Source organism: Diaporthe amygdali, assembly GCF_026229845.1.
Source record: "Diaporthe amygdali strain CAA958 chromosome Unknown NODE_6_length_1560011_cov_65_102424, whole genome shotgun sequence".
NCBI lineage: Eukaryota > Fungi > Ascomycota > Sordariomycetes > Diaporthales > Diaporthaceae > Diaporthe > Diaporthe amygdali.
Window position 1 is genome coordinate 1,464,858 of NW_026517026.1, and position 13,876 is coordinate 1,478,733.

At 54.6% G+C, this 13,876-nt stretch overlaps 3 protein-coding genes across 3 annotated transcripts; 1 reads left to right on the forward strand and 2 right to left on the reverse strand.

The window, feature by feature from the left end:
- Positions 1 to 1,634: 1,634 nt before the first annotated feature.
- On the forward strand, positions 1,635 to 4,489 carry J7T55_001186 (E3 ubiquitin-protein ligase hulA; the record flags this gene model as incomplete). The annotated part of the gene is made up of 7 exons (XM_053140476.1): positions 1,635 to 1,666; positions 1,790 to 1,815; positions 1,868 to 1,906; positions 1,972 to 2,077; positions 2,137 to 2,270; positions 2,336 to 4,328; positions 4,390 to 4,489. 7 exons carry the CDS (start codon positions 1,635 to 1,637, stop codon positions 4,487 to 4,489), a joined length of 2,430 nt encoding a protein of 809 aa, XP_052996831.1.
- Positions 4,490 to 6,124: 1,635 nt separating this feature from the next.
- On the reverse strand, positions 6,125 to 7,007 carry J7T55_001187 (mitochondrial nadh-ubiquinone oxidoreductase 20 kd subunit; the record flags this gene model as incomplete). The annotated part of the gene is made up of 3 exons (XM_053140477.1): positions 6,125 to 6,575; positions 6,675 to 6,855; positions 6,965 to 7,007. 3 exons carry the CDS (start codon positions 7,005 to 7,007, stop codon positions 6,125 to 6,127), a joined length of 675 nt encoding a protein of 224 aa, XP_052996832.1.
- Positions 7,008 to 7,911: 904 nt separating this feature from the next.
- J7T55_001188 (U3 small nucleolar ribonucleoprotein) lies at positions 7,912 to 10,146 on the reverse strand (the record flags this gene model as incomplete). The annotated part of the gene is made up of 1 exon (XM_053140478.1): positions 7,912 to 10,146. One exon carries the CDS (start codon positions 10,144 to 10,146, stop codon positions 7,912 to 7,914), a length of 2,235 nt encoding a protein of 744 aa, XP_052996833.1.
- Positions 10,147 to 13,876: the final 3,730 nt, after the last annotated feature.

Below are 13,876 nucleotides of genomic sequence, written 5' to 3' on the forward strand. Positions count from 1 at the left end.
GAAACCGCTGGGTGTATGATAAACTTTGAGCTTGCATGGCTCGGCCTGCCAGAAGCGATGGTTGCGGTTGCTTTTGCCCAAGGCGTATCTGGTTAAAGGGGGAAAAGGACAGGCTTCTCCATTGCATTATTTGACTTAACAAATGGAATCCACGATACATAGGTATAGCCATCTAGGGGTATGTTAGGGCATTGCCGCAACAAGTTTGCCTGTGTGGAAAGTTGTGTACTGGTTTCACAGTTGGGCGCGGACCTTGTAATTGCCGTCTCCCCCTAATAGTGGGTCACCACGTTGGTATAGACGGGCTCCTCCACGTCCCTGTCAGACGTGCTAAGCTGCCCAAGGGACTCCCAGGTTGTCTAGGAGAAAGTCAAATGTTGCCTTCAAAGGTGCTATGTGAGACAAGGCTGATATGAGGCTACCCTCCAGTTTCTACCCGCCAGCCCGGATTGAGAGAAGCACGTTAACGTCATAGGCTGCTCCACCAGGCAAGCCCAGTGCAGCGCAGCAGAGTCTAATGACGAGTATAACAGCTGATAGAGGTGACAGCCACAACCTACGATTCCTCAAGAGGGAGGGAGGAAGAGAAGGGCGGAACCTAAAACTAGGTTGTTAAACAAAGGTTGTGTGTGGCTGGACTGCCAGTAGTTGAGGGCAAGACATGCCGCATCAACGTTGATATATAAGAGGAACACATGTTTAGACCAGCACGAAGCGTGCCTAGGCAGTCAGGAATAATTATAGCTAATCCTAAGGTTGTCATACAAATAAACACACACTAGGTCACACAACATCTTCTGCTCGAAAGCCCACTCCTGGCTGGATGTGTTGACGGACTGAATGCCTGGCCAACGGAGTCGCATGAACCTTGGGATGGTGATGAAGCGTGTTTGGGCCACAACAGGCAGGGCGCGCCTGACAAGGTGTGGCCAGTCCTTCCAGAGCTGGTAACTCACTGCCACGGCTGGTGCACGGCAAACTTCCTTCTTCCTTGGCACCCCTCCCGAGGTCGTTCCCGCCCCTGGGGCAGTCCTGGCCCAGTGCGAGTTCCAGACTGCCAGTGGCCCTGTGCTCCGTGCTCACCTCATCATCCGTCCCCATCCATAGTCGGTGCAGGCACATCTCGCCTGCGGGTGGGCTGCCTGGCTGGCTTTGGAACTGGAACATACCCACTCCTCCTTCAACTGTCACCTCCCCCCCCGTCTGACATTTTTGACGCCTTCCATCCATCAGCGATTCGCCGCATTCTTGCTGCACCCATCCGCATCGAAACCCCGCCGACAACAGTTGCAGCTGTCCGCTCCAGCCCCCTCTGGCCTCGCACCCTTCTGCTGCCATTATTGATAGATCTGACTTGGCCGCGGGATTGGTTCGAGCATCTGGGAGAGCGGGGGGCCCGAGAGAGCACAGCCTCAACTCGCCTGCGTCGCCCTTGAACCGTACCAAGTCGTCATTGTCAGCAATCTAGCGCCCGTCCATCCTGCAGTCCTCGCCTGGCTACTCCTTTTCCTTCCAACCAGGTGGATTCCTGAGCCATTTTTTTGCTTGTCTAGTCCTTTGATCCCTCCATCTCTTTTTTTGACTTCGAGAGGAGGACCCCGAGGACAGCAGGACAACCTGCTGCCACTGCAAAGATGAGTCGCCGAAACGATTCCGGGCTTCCTGCGTACGTTTCATCCTACCCCGGCCCACGCGAGCAGCATCCCACCCCAAGACCCCAGACTGCAGAGGCCCGGTGTGATGATGCTGCTGTCCATGAGACCACTCACTGACGAGACTCTATCAACAGCAACCAGCCCAATCTTCGAGTGACGAGTAAAGTCCCATGCGAGCACACGTGCCCATCTGTATACTAACGTGGACGCAGTCATCGCCGCGGACGGGCTTTACAAGCGCGATGTATTTCGTATGCATCACCCCGAGAACACAGTCACAAACTGCCATGATAAGCCCTCACTGACCCTGTCACAGGCTTTCCCGACCCGTTCGCTGTCGCGACCATCAGTGGCGAACAGACACAGACAACCGCTGTGTCCAAGAGGACGCTCTGCCCCTATTGGAACGAGAGCTTTGACTTGTGTGCAAACCCGACGTTCGAGCTTGGGACCGGAGCCTGCTAGCTAACACTGTCCACAGCAAAGTAAACGAGGACAGCATTCTGGCAGTCCAAGTCTTTGACCAAAAGAAGTTCAAGAAGAAGGACCAGGGCTTCCTTGGTGTTATCAATATTCGCATTGGCGACGTGATAGAGCTTGCTCCAGACGCTGATGGTAATTTTGCCCTTGACAACCACAATTTCTCGCAATGATGCTAACGTACAACTGTGCCGCAATAGATCAAATGCTTACCAGAGACCTGAAGAAGTCGACTGATAATCTCGTCGTCCATGGCAAACTGATAATCAATCTTTCTACCAACCTGTCCAGCCCACCAAGAGGACAAGCTGCGAATAACCGACCATCGCTTGCTAGCCCGCACCCCTCCGCTGCAGGGTCTCTCAACCCCGATCGCTCGTCCGAACGCCCGACCTCGGCCATGGGAAATCCAAGTGGTAGTACGAATGGCAACCCGGCGAATCTTCCGCACCGACCTGCCAGTATGACAGCACCGTCGTCGTCATCGCAGCCACCCCCGAATGGCGCCCCAGCACCACGCGGAAACAGCACACTGAGCCCCTTTGAGGATGCGCAGGGACGTCTACCGCCCGGCTGGGAGCGCCGAGAAGACAACCTGGGCCGTACTTACTATGTTGACCATAATACACGAACAACGAGTTGGAACAGACCCAGCGCCAGCGGGGCAGTCAACACGGCGAGGCAAGAGGAGTCTACACAAGTCGAGCGACAGAGGCATCAAAACCGCACACTGCCCGAAGATAGGACGGGTTCTAGCTCCCCTACACTACAGGCTCAGCAGGCCGCACAGAGTGCCAATGCTCAGACAATGATGCATACTGGGGCCACAAGCCCTGGCACGGGCGAGCTTCCTCCTGGGTGGGAGCAGAGATTCACACCCGAGGGACGACCTTACTTTGTCGACCACAATACCAGGACCACGACTTGGGTTGATCCCCGGAGGCAGCAATACATTAGGATGTACGGCGGCCAGAACAACGCCAGTGGGACCATCCAGCAGCAGCCAGTGTCTCAACTGGGTCCCCTTCCGAGCGGATGGGAAATGCGTCTTACCAACACAGCTCGGGTTTATTTCGTCGATCACAACACGAAAACGACGACTTGGGACGACCCACGGCTGCCATCTTCGTTGGACCAGAACGTGCCGCAATACAAGCGCGATTTCCGACGCAAGCTCATCTACTTCCGTTCCCAGCCGGCTATGCGCATTCTTTCCGGGCAATGCCATATCAAGATCCGTCGATCGCACATTTTCGAGGATTCATTCGCCGAAATTTCGCGCCAGTCTGCTACTGATCTGAAGAAGCGCCTGATGATTAAATTTGATGGCGAGGATGGTCTCGACTATGGCGGTTTATCCCGAGAATTCTTCTTCCTTCTTTCTCACGAGATGTTTAACCCTTTCTACTGCCTATTCGAATATTCCGCACACGACAACTACACCCTTCAAATCAACCCTCACTCAGGTATTAATCCTGAACATCTTAATTACTTCAAGTTTATTGGGCGCGTGGTGGGCTTGGCTATCTTCCACAGGCGTTTCCTTGATGCCTTCTTCATTGGCGCATTGTATAAGATGATCTTGGGCAAGTCTGTAGTCCTGGCAGACATGGAGGGTGTGGATGCCGACTTCCACAGATCTCTCCAGTGGATGCTGGACAACGATATCTCGGGTGGCATACTGGAGCAAACCTTCTCCACAGAAGACGAGCGTTTTGGTGTGATCACTGTCGAGGATCTCATTCCGGGCGGCCGCGACATCGACGTCACCAATGACAACAAGAAGGAGTATGTCGACTTGATGGTCAAATGGCGGATTGAGAAACGTATTGCGGAGCAATTCCAGGCTTTCAGGGAGGGATTCCACGAACTCATCCCTCAAGACCTCATCAATGTGTTCGATGAGCGTGAGCTCGAGTTACTCATCGGCGGTATCGCCGAGATCGACGTGGACGATTGGAAGAAGCATACAGATTACCGTGGATACACCGAAAGTGATGAGGTCATTCAGTTCTTCTGGCAGACGGTGCGAAGCTGGGACGGAGAACAGAAGAGTCGACTGCTGCAGTTCACGACTGGAACATCGAGGATCCCGGTCAACGGCTTCAAGGATTTGCAAGGCAGCGATGGGCCGCGTAGATTTACCATCGAGAAGGCGGGTGAGGTCAACAATTTGCCCAAGGCACACACTTGGTATGTTCAAGTCCTTAGGCTCGCAAACTTACTCGATGTCTTTTTACTGACCAACCCACAGTTTCAACCGCTTGGACTTGCCGCCATACAAGTCACTTGAGCAGTTACAGCAGAAACTCACCATCGCGGTTGAAGAGACCATGGGTTTCGGACAAGAATAAGTATTTCAGTGTCTTGGTCTATGTGGAAAAGACTGTGCTCGAGAATCTCGGGCATGGAAAGACGAACAATTGGTGGTGGGCTGTAGACAACGGCCCTAATTAAGCGGGGAGAGGTAAGAGCGCTTGAGTGGGGCTACAACTACTATCGGAAGGCGTTCAGGCGTGAAAGGACCCGACACAGAGCAGCATGTATTCTTTGTTGTCGTACGGAGACATTGGCCATCATCCATCCGCAATGCTTTGGAGAGGACAAGGACGATGTTTCTTCTACACATTTGGTTGAGACTGGACACACAAGTCTCTACAGAGTCTGTCGTTTATAGCAACGCCGTTTCGAGGGACAAACTGGGCGGATCCGAGGGCGGGCATTCTCAAGCTTTAGGAATTATAAACGCTTTGCTTCCACTTGTGTCTTGCAGAGATCGTAGACAATTCGTTCCTCTGTAGACGGATGTTTGCCGTGGTGGACGAGGATAGGTCCCTCGTCTGCCTCCTTGAGACGAGTCCCATGGTCTACGGTACCCGGTTCCCGGACAAGCCGTTGCAGCGCAGGGCAGTTTCCCAATAGCCCGCCTAAGCCCTTCGCGTATACGCTATTTGTGACTGTCGTATCTCTAGCCAAAGCTTCAGAGCCTATCTAAGACAGCGCCTTTCACTCCGTGCTGTCCTCTGCCCTGATGACTGTATACGATACAAGTAAACCCAGCAAGAAGACAAGGGCTCCTCCCAAAAGCAATTGGCCCGAAAATTGGCGAGCGCCGATATCTCACCGGCCTCCCTTGCTATGTTCAAGACCAATGGCGATTCTTTCCGACCGGAAACGGTGCTAGTGGGAGGAGGAATAATACGTAGGGACCGGACGGGGGCGGACGGAGATGGTGGGAGGCTTAGTCGGGCTCTCGGAATATATCCAGGCTTACAGAAAAGGGTTCAGAATAAACAGTACACACTGCTGGAAGTACGCAGCGATACGAGCCCAGCGTCGTGGGGAAAGCCAACTGTGTAGGCTTGAGGATATTGCAAGCAACAAGGTTGCTTGTTGAGTCCCAGACACCTATCGGGTGAGTCTCGTACAATTGGTATTCGGATATCATCTTTACTTATTGATTGGGTGTTTCTTATCACAAGTGCGCGTATTCTGAAGGTCGTTATTGGCTCAAGGTCATCCGAGAACACTGGTCATGAAGGGCAGGATGGCAGTCTGAGTGAATGCCTGGCATGTCCCGGAGCACACGGAGCGAGGAGCAAACTGCGCCTCCTTGCACACTGCTGCACCGCCCGGGAGTAGCATTGGCTAAACAAACCGTGGCTTGCATATTCACGTCTATTTTGTTTCGAAACCCGGTTTCCTTCCTGACTAGTGCTACACTGTTATATACAGGAGGCACGGTGACAAATGAAAGAAAGCGGCCACGATGTGTCAGCTGCTGTGTAATTTCGGATTTCCATCCTCGACCCCAGATCAGGCCGTCTGTCCCCAAAGCACACAGCCATTTGGGCAACCTGCGGCATAGCCACGCCGCCTCTTCCGTAACCGCCTCCCGGTCAACCTTGTCTATGTCGGATGACCCGCCCTATAGCCACAACCACCAGTCGTCACAACCATCATCAACGCCCCCTGTGAGGGAAATTCCTTTACTTCCGGTACCACATCCTCGTGATCTTAGTCTCCCTCATCTTCCTCTGCAGCTGGAAGATGCCGTACATGAGGGCCTCGCTGGTGGGCGGGCAGCCGGGGACGTAGACGTCGACGGGGACGATGCGGTCGCAGCCGCGGACGACGCTGTAGCTGTAGTGGTAGTAGCCGCCGCCGTTGGCGCACGAGCCCATGGAGATGACCCACCGGGGGTCGGGCATCTGGTCGTAGACCTGGCGCAGGGCGGGCGCCATCTTGTTGGTCAGCGTGCCGGCCACGATCATGACATCCGACTGCCGGGGCGAGGCTCGGAAGATGATGCCCATGCGGTCCTGGTCGTACCGCGGGGTTGAAAGGTGCATCATCTCCAGGGCGCAGCAGGCCAGACCGAAGGTCATGGGCCAGAGCGAGGATTGCCGCCCCCAGTTGACGATCTGGTCTAGAGTCGTGCTGTTGTTGTCCTGTTAGCCTCCCGTCCTCACGTATGCTTCTATAATTTGGCGGTTGCCACGGAGCTCTGGACTTCTTGGCCGGGCATCTAGAACGTACAGGACATATTGAACGGCGCCTTTTGTGCCTTCCTGGCTCGCTAAAGGCACCTCCTTCCGTGGCTTGAGCAACGACGTCGAGTGGGCACCGTGGGGTTGGACCTGTGCGGCGTTGTTCTTTGTCGAGGAGGAGATAGAGGCGGCGGCGATGCGGTAGGGAACGAGGAAGTTTGTCGGCTTGACTGCAGTGAGGAGATTCCCGTCAGTTTATCTGATGTCACACCGGTCTGTGTCGAAGTCGGAATGGTTCTGTGCAGTGCAGTGCTGGATGGAATGTGTTGCTGTACACACCTCTCAAGGCCATTGAGGCCGACGTCCGTAATGCGCCCGACATTGTGGATCTGAATATGAGATACCCGGTCGAATCTTCAACTGGATAAGAAAAAGGAGTGGAGAGGAGACCGGATGTTGCAATTGAAGATCAAGGGTCGCTGCTGCTCGAAAGTGTCTTCTCCCGCTCTTGGGGAGCGTTGCGAATTGAGGTGCGCTAGAAATCGCCGCTTGATCACCAACCTGGCGAAGCTGATTGGCCGGACTTTGTCGGGTGGGTCCCAAGAGCCGCGGCCTTCAATGTGTGCCGTCGGGATCGTGCACGTCACTATAGTTTGGTGGCGAACACTAACAATTTCTCAAGGCTCTTGCTGCAATAACAGGTGAAGCAGCAAGAGTTCTTTACAGTGCCGTGGTAAACCTGCCGCGTATCGATACTTTCACAACATCAAAGCTCGGGAAATTCAATGGAATAGATGAGCAGGCTGTGTTCGGACTGTGAAAGTGGTATCAATGGCAGAAATTGTCGAAAGTCCTCATCAAGCCATTCGCGAAGGCGAATTTCTTAGGACAGATACACCTCGATGACGACGATATCTGGGCCGTACAATCTCGTCAGTCACTTGTCTAGGCTCATTCATAATTCCATGACAAGCTACGGCGGTTTCATGTTTCTCATTTTGAGCAGACCAGGCGGAGCTGTTTTTTTTTTTTTTTTTTTTGCATGGTGTTAGTATGTTTAGCTCTTATCTTCACTGCAGCAAGACGACAGCGTGGTTCACGATCAGCCACTCCGTTTGTGCTTTAGAGGCTGAGGCACATATAGTCACTGTCACTGTCGATTATCTCGACGGTCTTCGAAACCCGAGGAGAACTCAATGCCATGCAAGTAACATATAACAGTGGATATAGAGCTAAGCTCGTCAATGATGCTTTCCTGTGATATCTCGTAATGTAGTGCTCGGCACTTATAGCTTGAAGCTCCCACTTGTGGCAGCCTTGGTGGCCTGCGGCTTCTTGCCATCCATATCCATGACCTCGCCCTTCCTGTTGATGACCTTGACGCCGCCCTTCTTGAGATCCGCCATGGTGTCCTTCTTCTCCTGCGCCTTCTTGCCGAGCGTGGTCGTTTCCCCGCCGGATTTCTTGATCCTCTCCTTCTCCCGCCTGCGTCTGCGCAGCTTGTCCTCCCGGCTCATCTCCTGCCGCGCGACCGGCAGCCCGCTCTTGGCCACCACCTCGCCCTTCTCCGCCGTGTCCTTGGTCGGGTTGTACACCTCCTGCGGCGCGATCATGCTCTCGCCTCCGCTGACGCCCTGTGCCGTGGTGGGCTGCGCGTCCTCCATGGCAACCGTGGCGACATCCGAAACAACCTGCAGCGAGGGCGCCGCCGGCTTGGGCTTGTAGTGCCAGCTGCTGAGGGAGTCGAGCTTCGCTGAGATATCCTTCCACATTGCCTCGATCTCTTTCTCCTCCCGGCGTAGCTTCTCGTCCTTGGCGCTGACGTACGAGTCTGGGTTGGTGGCCTTGACGTGATCTTCCTCGTAAATCTCCGCCAGGCTCTGTTTCGCCTTGGCATCGTCGAGCTCAACCAGGCCGCGACGAACGTCAGCAGGCACGTCTGCGTCCGGCCTCCGCTTTGGCACTCCATCAAACTCGCCTGCAATGATTCGCCGCTTGATGAGATCTTCGAGCTCCTCGCTAACCTCCTCCGTGATGACCGGGATAGGCTTGCCCGCGTGCTCAAAATCTAGATCCTCCTCGAGCAGAGAGTTCATCGGACGTGCGGACGCGGATGCCTCACCAGAGAGCGTCCAGGCGCGCTTGGCCACGAGCTCGGCTTCCATCTTGCGGATCTCCTCGGACAGTTTGGCCTGTCTCCGTTCGTGTGCCGACCGTCGAGACTTTGGATCACCAGCAGACGCATCTGACAAAGCATCCTCCTCGTCTGAGTTATCCGACACATCATCAAAGAGATCCCGTCGGACGTTATCCATGGCCCGCTCCATGTCCCGTTCGTCTGGCGTACCTTGCCTCGTTGGCTTGAACTTCCTCGGTTTCTCTCCCTTCTTTGCCTTTCTGGGCGGAGGTGCGAAAAAGTCCTTGTAGAAAATGTCGTTCGCTGTGAGATCGAGCCCCATGTCCCCTGCTATTCCGTCTGCCAAGTCGCCCTCGTCATCACTCGCACCTTCTGGGGCATTCAGGTCCATGTCGCCGAACGTCGGGCCGGCATCGTCGTCCTCATCGTCATCCCCATCCTCGTCACCGGACATCTCCTCTTCCTTGGTATTCTTCGAAACCTTGCCCTTGGATGGCGCGAAAGGATCTCCATGCCAATCGACCTCGTCATCGTCGTCTGCTTGATCCGTGAAAGGATCAGCTTTGGCATCCTGGTCCTCGAAGTATTGTGATTGCTTGTTGAAGTCGTCTATAGAGAAGAACCCGTCGTTGAGGCCGTGTGGATCCTCGACGTAAATGTCGGCTGGCTGATCGTCGAAGTCGTCCTCTTCATCTTCATCTTGCATTTCCTCGTCTTCGATGTCCTCGATATCCTCCACGTCGTCCTCATCTATTTCTGCTGAGCCCTCACTTTGGCCCTGCTGGGACTCGGCGTCTTCCCACTCTTCCTCCTCTGCGTCTGATCCGCTGGCTGACTCGTCCTCTTCGCTAGAGGGGGGCTCAGAGTCATCCTCTTCACTCAGTAGCTTCTTAGTGTTGCCATTCGGTAATCCGGACTCGACCCCGTTTGTCTGGATCTGCCCATTCTCCTCCAGCTCTTTCAAGACATTTGAAGACAGACTGAGAGCACTGTTGATAATCCTTCTCGTCTGCTGCCAGACCTGGCCGGTCTCGAAGCCGTCCACGTGAACCTTCCGGATCTTTAATACCTCGCTACTGGGCCCGACCTCTCGTTTCCTCTTCCTGTCCCGCAGCCTGGCGGCCTGCTGCTCATCGCTGACCTGCCCGGCGAAGGCATCGAGCGCCTGCTTGGCCCAGTGCAGAGACGCCGTGGATATTGACGCCGGGGGCTGCAGAAAAGCATGACGGTTTTCGGCCTTCAGGGAGTCGAGAAAGGCCAGCATAGAAGCTGCCTCGAGCGGAGCGGTGGTGGTCGCGGCCATGGCGTTGCTAGTGGGCGCGGGGTGGGTGAGCGTATGCGATGTGGATGTCAGCGACGAGGAGGTGCTGCCCTCTCCAGCCATCTTCGGTCTCGCGATGCTCGGCAGGGGCTGTGCGGCGTCACGATCGGTTTCGCGGGCCGGCGGGGAGTGAGCTGGTAGGGGACGATGTTGGTTGCATTTTCGGTGCTGCTGCGGCGGTTTGGCGAGGCTCCAAGGAGCAACTGCAGAAAAAAAAATTTGGCGGTCACATTGAAGAAGTGAGTTGATTGGTTGTAAGGGTGGACCCTTGGACTATGGGACCCCTCCTAGTGTGGCCTATTGTATAAAGTACATAGTTGCATCAAACACAGAGTACACATACTCGGCACACATGGAGCAAAGAGTGGATCAGAAACTTCGGAGCTCAAAACTTTGACCAGGCCCATTGAAGGAATCGAGAGTCGAGATCCTGGTGGAGATTGTCTGCGGGTTGCAACTGTCGCTTCGCTTAACTTGATTCTCCCACGCGGCTCGGCTGCGGCTGCCCTGTCCCTCGACTGCATCTCGCATTCCTGCAGTCCTGAAAATGCCCACCCAGCCACAGCCAACATACGAATCACTTTCCGAAAAGGACGCAACATCGAACCCCTCAGTGATCAGCCTGTCCTCATTTCCGCCAAGCGACAAGTTATTATTGTGTACTGTTTAATTGATAGCATCAAGTAATGGCGTCTCAAGTCGTCACTTGAGTGCGGATGCTGAGTGGTCTCTTGCGCAAAGCCCGTCCCATTTAATGCCCTCCACACAAGCCGCTCACATGTACACACTCAAACTTAGTGCTGACGTCGCCCTTCTCGAGGCAGACGATTGCTGACTCTTAGAAATACTCAAGCAGTGGCCATCTGTGATCTCCTAGCACGCCGACAAGATTGTGGAGGCTACGCCTGGTACCAGCTGGGCTACTCTTGTCATACACCACTTCGTACTGTCAGTGACGTGCATTAGCAACGAGCATCGATCGTCGTGTGCCAAAGACGGAAGGAGGTCACACGAGCAACCGTTGGAATGTCTCGGTCTCGCTACCCTCCTCGACTGCCCAGATTATTTGGTTGAAACGAATACACTTCGGTGTGGCATCTGCATTAATATTGCAACGGTTGTGCGCGCCAATGCATATGATGAACCTGTCGCCTGTTGAACTGTGACGCTGCCGAGTCCAGGCTGTGACCCTGGGGTAATTCGCCTCATGAGTGCACGAGATCAACGGAGCAAAAACACTCGGCGACGCTCAAGCGACGAGGCGAGTAACGAGCCGACCCAGTGTACGAGTCCCAGGTAGCAAAGCACGGTACATCACTTGCACTGACTTAGAGGCCTTCCTGTAGAATACTGTCTGCCCGCCAGATGCTCTCGAATACAGGCGCAGCATATTCACTACACCCTGTTCTACGACCGCCGAAGTAGGAGGAAGTCTGACAAAGGTACCAACAATAATACACATCACACAAGTCGAGGGCACTACACCCTTGTTCTGGTGTTGAAAGTCGTACAAGCAACATGAGAGAAATAGTCAGCCCTCGGACAGCTCGTGGGGGTCTCAACCGCGACAATGGATAATTTCTAAAATGGCCCTGTATGTCTCCCTGCTGTCGGAACTTCGTCATACCGGATCGGAAGAAATCAGGTCGGAACACATCAGATCGGAAGATACAGCACCAAGTGCGGAAGATGTCACGCTGAAGAGCAGGCGGGGTTACCCAATCTGGCGGTTATTATGACAGGCTCCTCAGCAAACTGAGCGAACCTGCGACCATTGAAGCAGTTCCAGCGGAGCCCGAGGAGAAGCAGTCGTCGGACTAGTCTGGGCGGACCTGTAGCCCGGATCGTAGCGGAGCTGCGGCAGCGTGGATCTTGCCGAAGTTGCTCAGAGCCTCCCCCGCTAGCATCCTTGATATATCCGGAGTCCAGACGCGAGGCTCCACGGGCAACGGGGCCGGTGGCCGCGGGAAGGCTTGTTCGTCATTGTGGGGACCGACAATAAGCGGCGCAAAGCAAGCCCATGCATCGCACAGTAATGGTTGAGAATGAGGATGCTGAGATCGAGCGTGCCGGTATCAAAAGGAAAGTGAAGAAGCACCATATCTGTGAGGACTCATGAATTCCAGCGCTATCGGAAACAATAGGCAACCACTAGTCGAGCGAGTTGGAGAACCTGCTCAACACGAGTCGAGCCGGGAATAACAAGCAGCTGTGCCATTGGTGAGATGGCTCGTTGCACCAGTGCAGAGTTCTGCAAACTCATCAAACTTAATCGCCAATGTGTACGACGCCTAGCCGATCTGAAGGCCTAGCCAACTCTGTCGCAAAGCCTACACCGCTGTAGTCTGAAGAGGGGAACCTTGAAGCGCAGTAGGGTTGCCGGATCTGCTTAACGGCGCAACATTAACCGCATGGGTTTGTCGATGCAGGCGAGGGTGCTTTCCCCGTACCTCTTTTTGCATTTTTCTTGATCCTGCCTGCGTGCTTTGCCGCTTTGAGCATTTTTTGGTTCATAGCTTTGACCATGAGAGGCATGGTTAGAAATTGGGATCCACCGGTCCCAGGAATGGACAGTCTCGACCATGGTGATGGTGAGGATGCATGGAAAGCGACGGGATAACAGCCGCCATTCAGCCATTCAGCCATTCACCCATCCAGGCCATTGAGAGACTGGGTGATAGCACCGAGAACAGTTTGTTTGAGCATTTCGGACCATCAACTTAGCGTGGTCATGACGATCAATGGCATTGGTCGATGTGACGAGCATATCATATGATGCCATGCCAATGCCGTGACCGGTTGCAGGTATGATGATCTAAGGTTCTCACGACAGCATGGGCAGGCAACGGTCTTGAAACTTTGTGATCAAGTCTCACAAAATACACAAGACCAGTGGGTGCGTGGGGAAACATCGGCGTCGGGCTGTCGGAAAGAGGCTGTAGAGCGGCAATAATATTGAAGAACGGCTGCACTGCTGCGCCGCCGCGGGGCCGCACAGGAGGCAGCCCCCTCCTAACCTTGCAAGGATCAAGAAGAAACACAGAGGAAGGGCCCCGCATGGGCCTGAAGTCCACAGGGCACTGGCCTGTTTCGTCGGCACCTGAATGGAGACAAAGAGAAGACGGAGGCCCAGGCTATCGATGGGGTGTACCAGAGTATGTACCGTCCGGTAGTGTGTGTGGCCAGGTAGAACTCCTACTGGTCAATTGGTTGAGCGAGAGGGAGGGAGGGGGCCCATGGAGAGCCGGCCTCTTTTGCTTGCAACGTTCGGCCGCATATCTATCTACAGTAGCACACAGCAGCTGATGCATATGCAAGTGCAAATGCATGTGCATGTACATGTACTGCAGAGTCCTCTAGTCGATGTCGTCTACCTCTAGCACGGATTTGTGTATTCGTATCGCGCAACACAGCACAGCACAGCACAAAGCAGCGCAGAACAGCACAGAACAGGACAGAGCATGTCCGAGACCAGCCAGCCACAGCCCAGAAAAACAAGGCCCACCCGATGACGGCCTACGGGCCTGCACATGTGTCAGGGGGTTGCCCAGGTGCCCACCGTTCCAGGCCCCGCCCCGTAAACCCTGGCAGCCACGCCCGAGACCCAAATACCAAGCGGGCCGGACCCTGCGTTTTCCAAAGATACGTAATTGCCAGACCTCTTGGCCCTGCCACTAGGCTGTGACTATCTACCGTGTGCCAACGTCTGGTACGTAGCCTTTGTCCAAATAAAAGCTTGTGACGCCCGCGGCCGCCCTTTATCATAGCCTCACGGCCAGCGACTCACACCCAA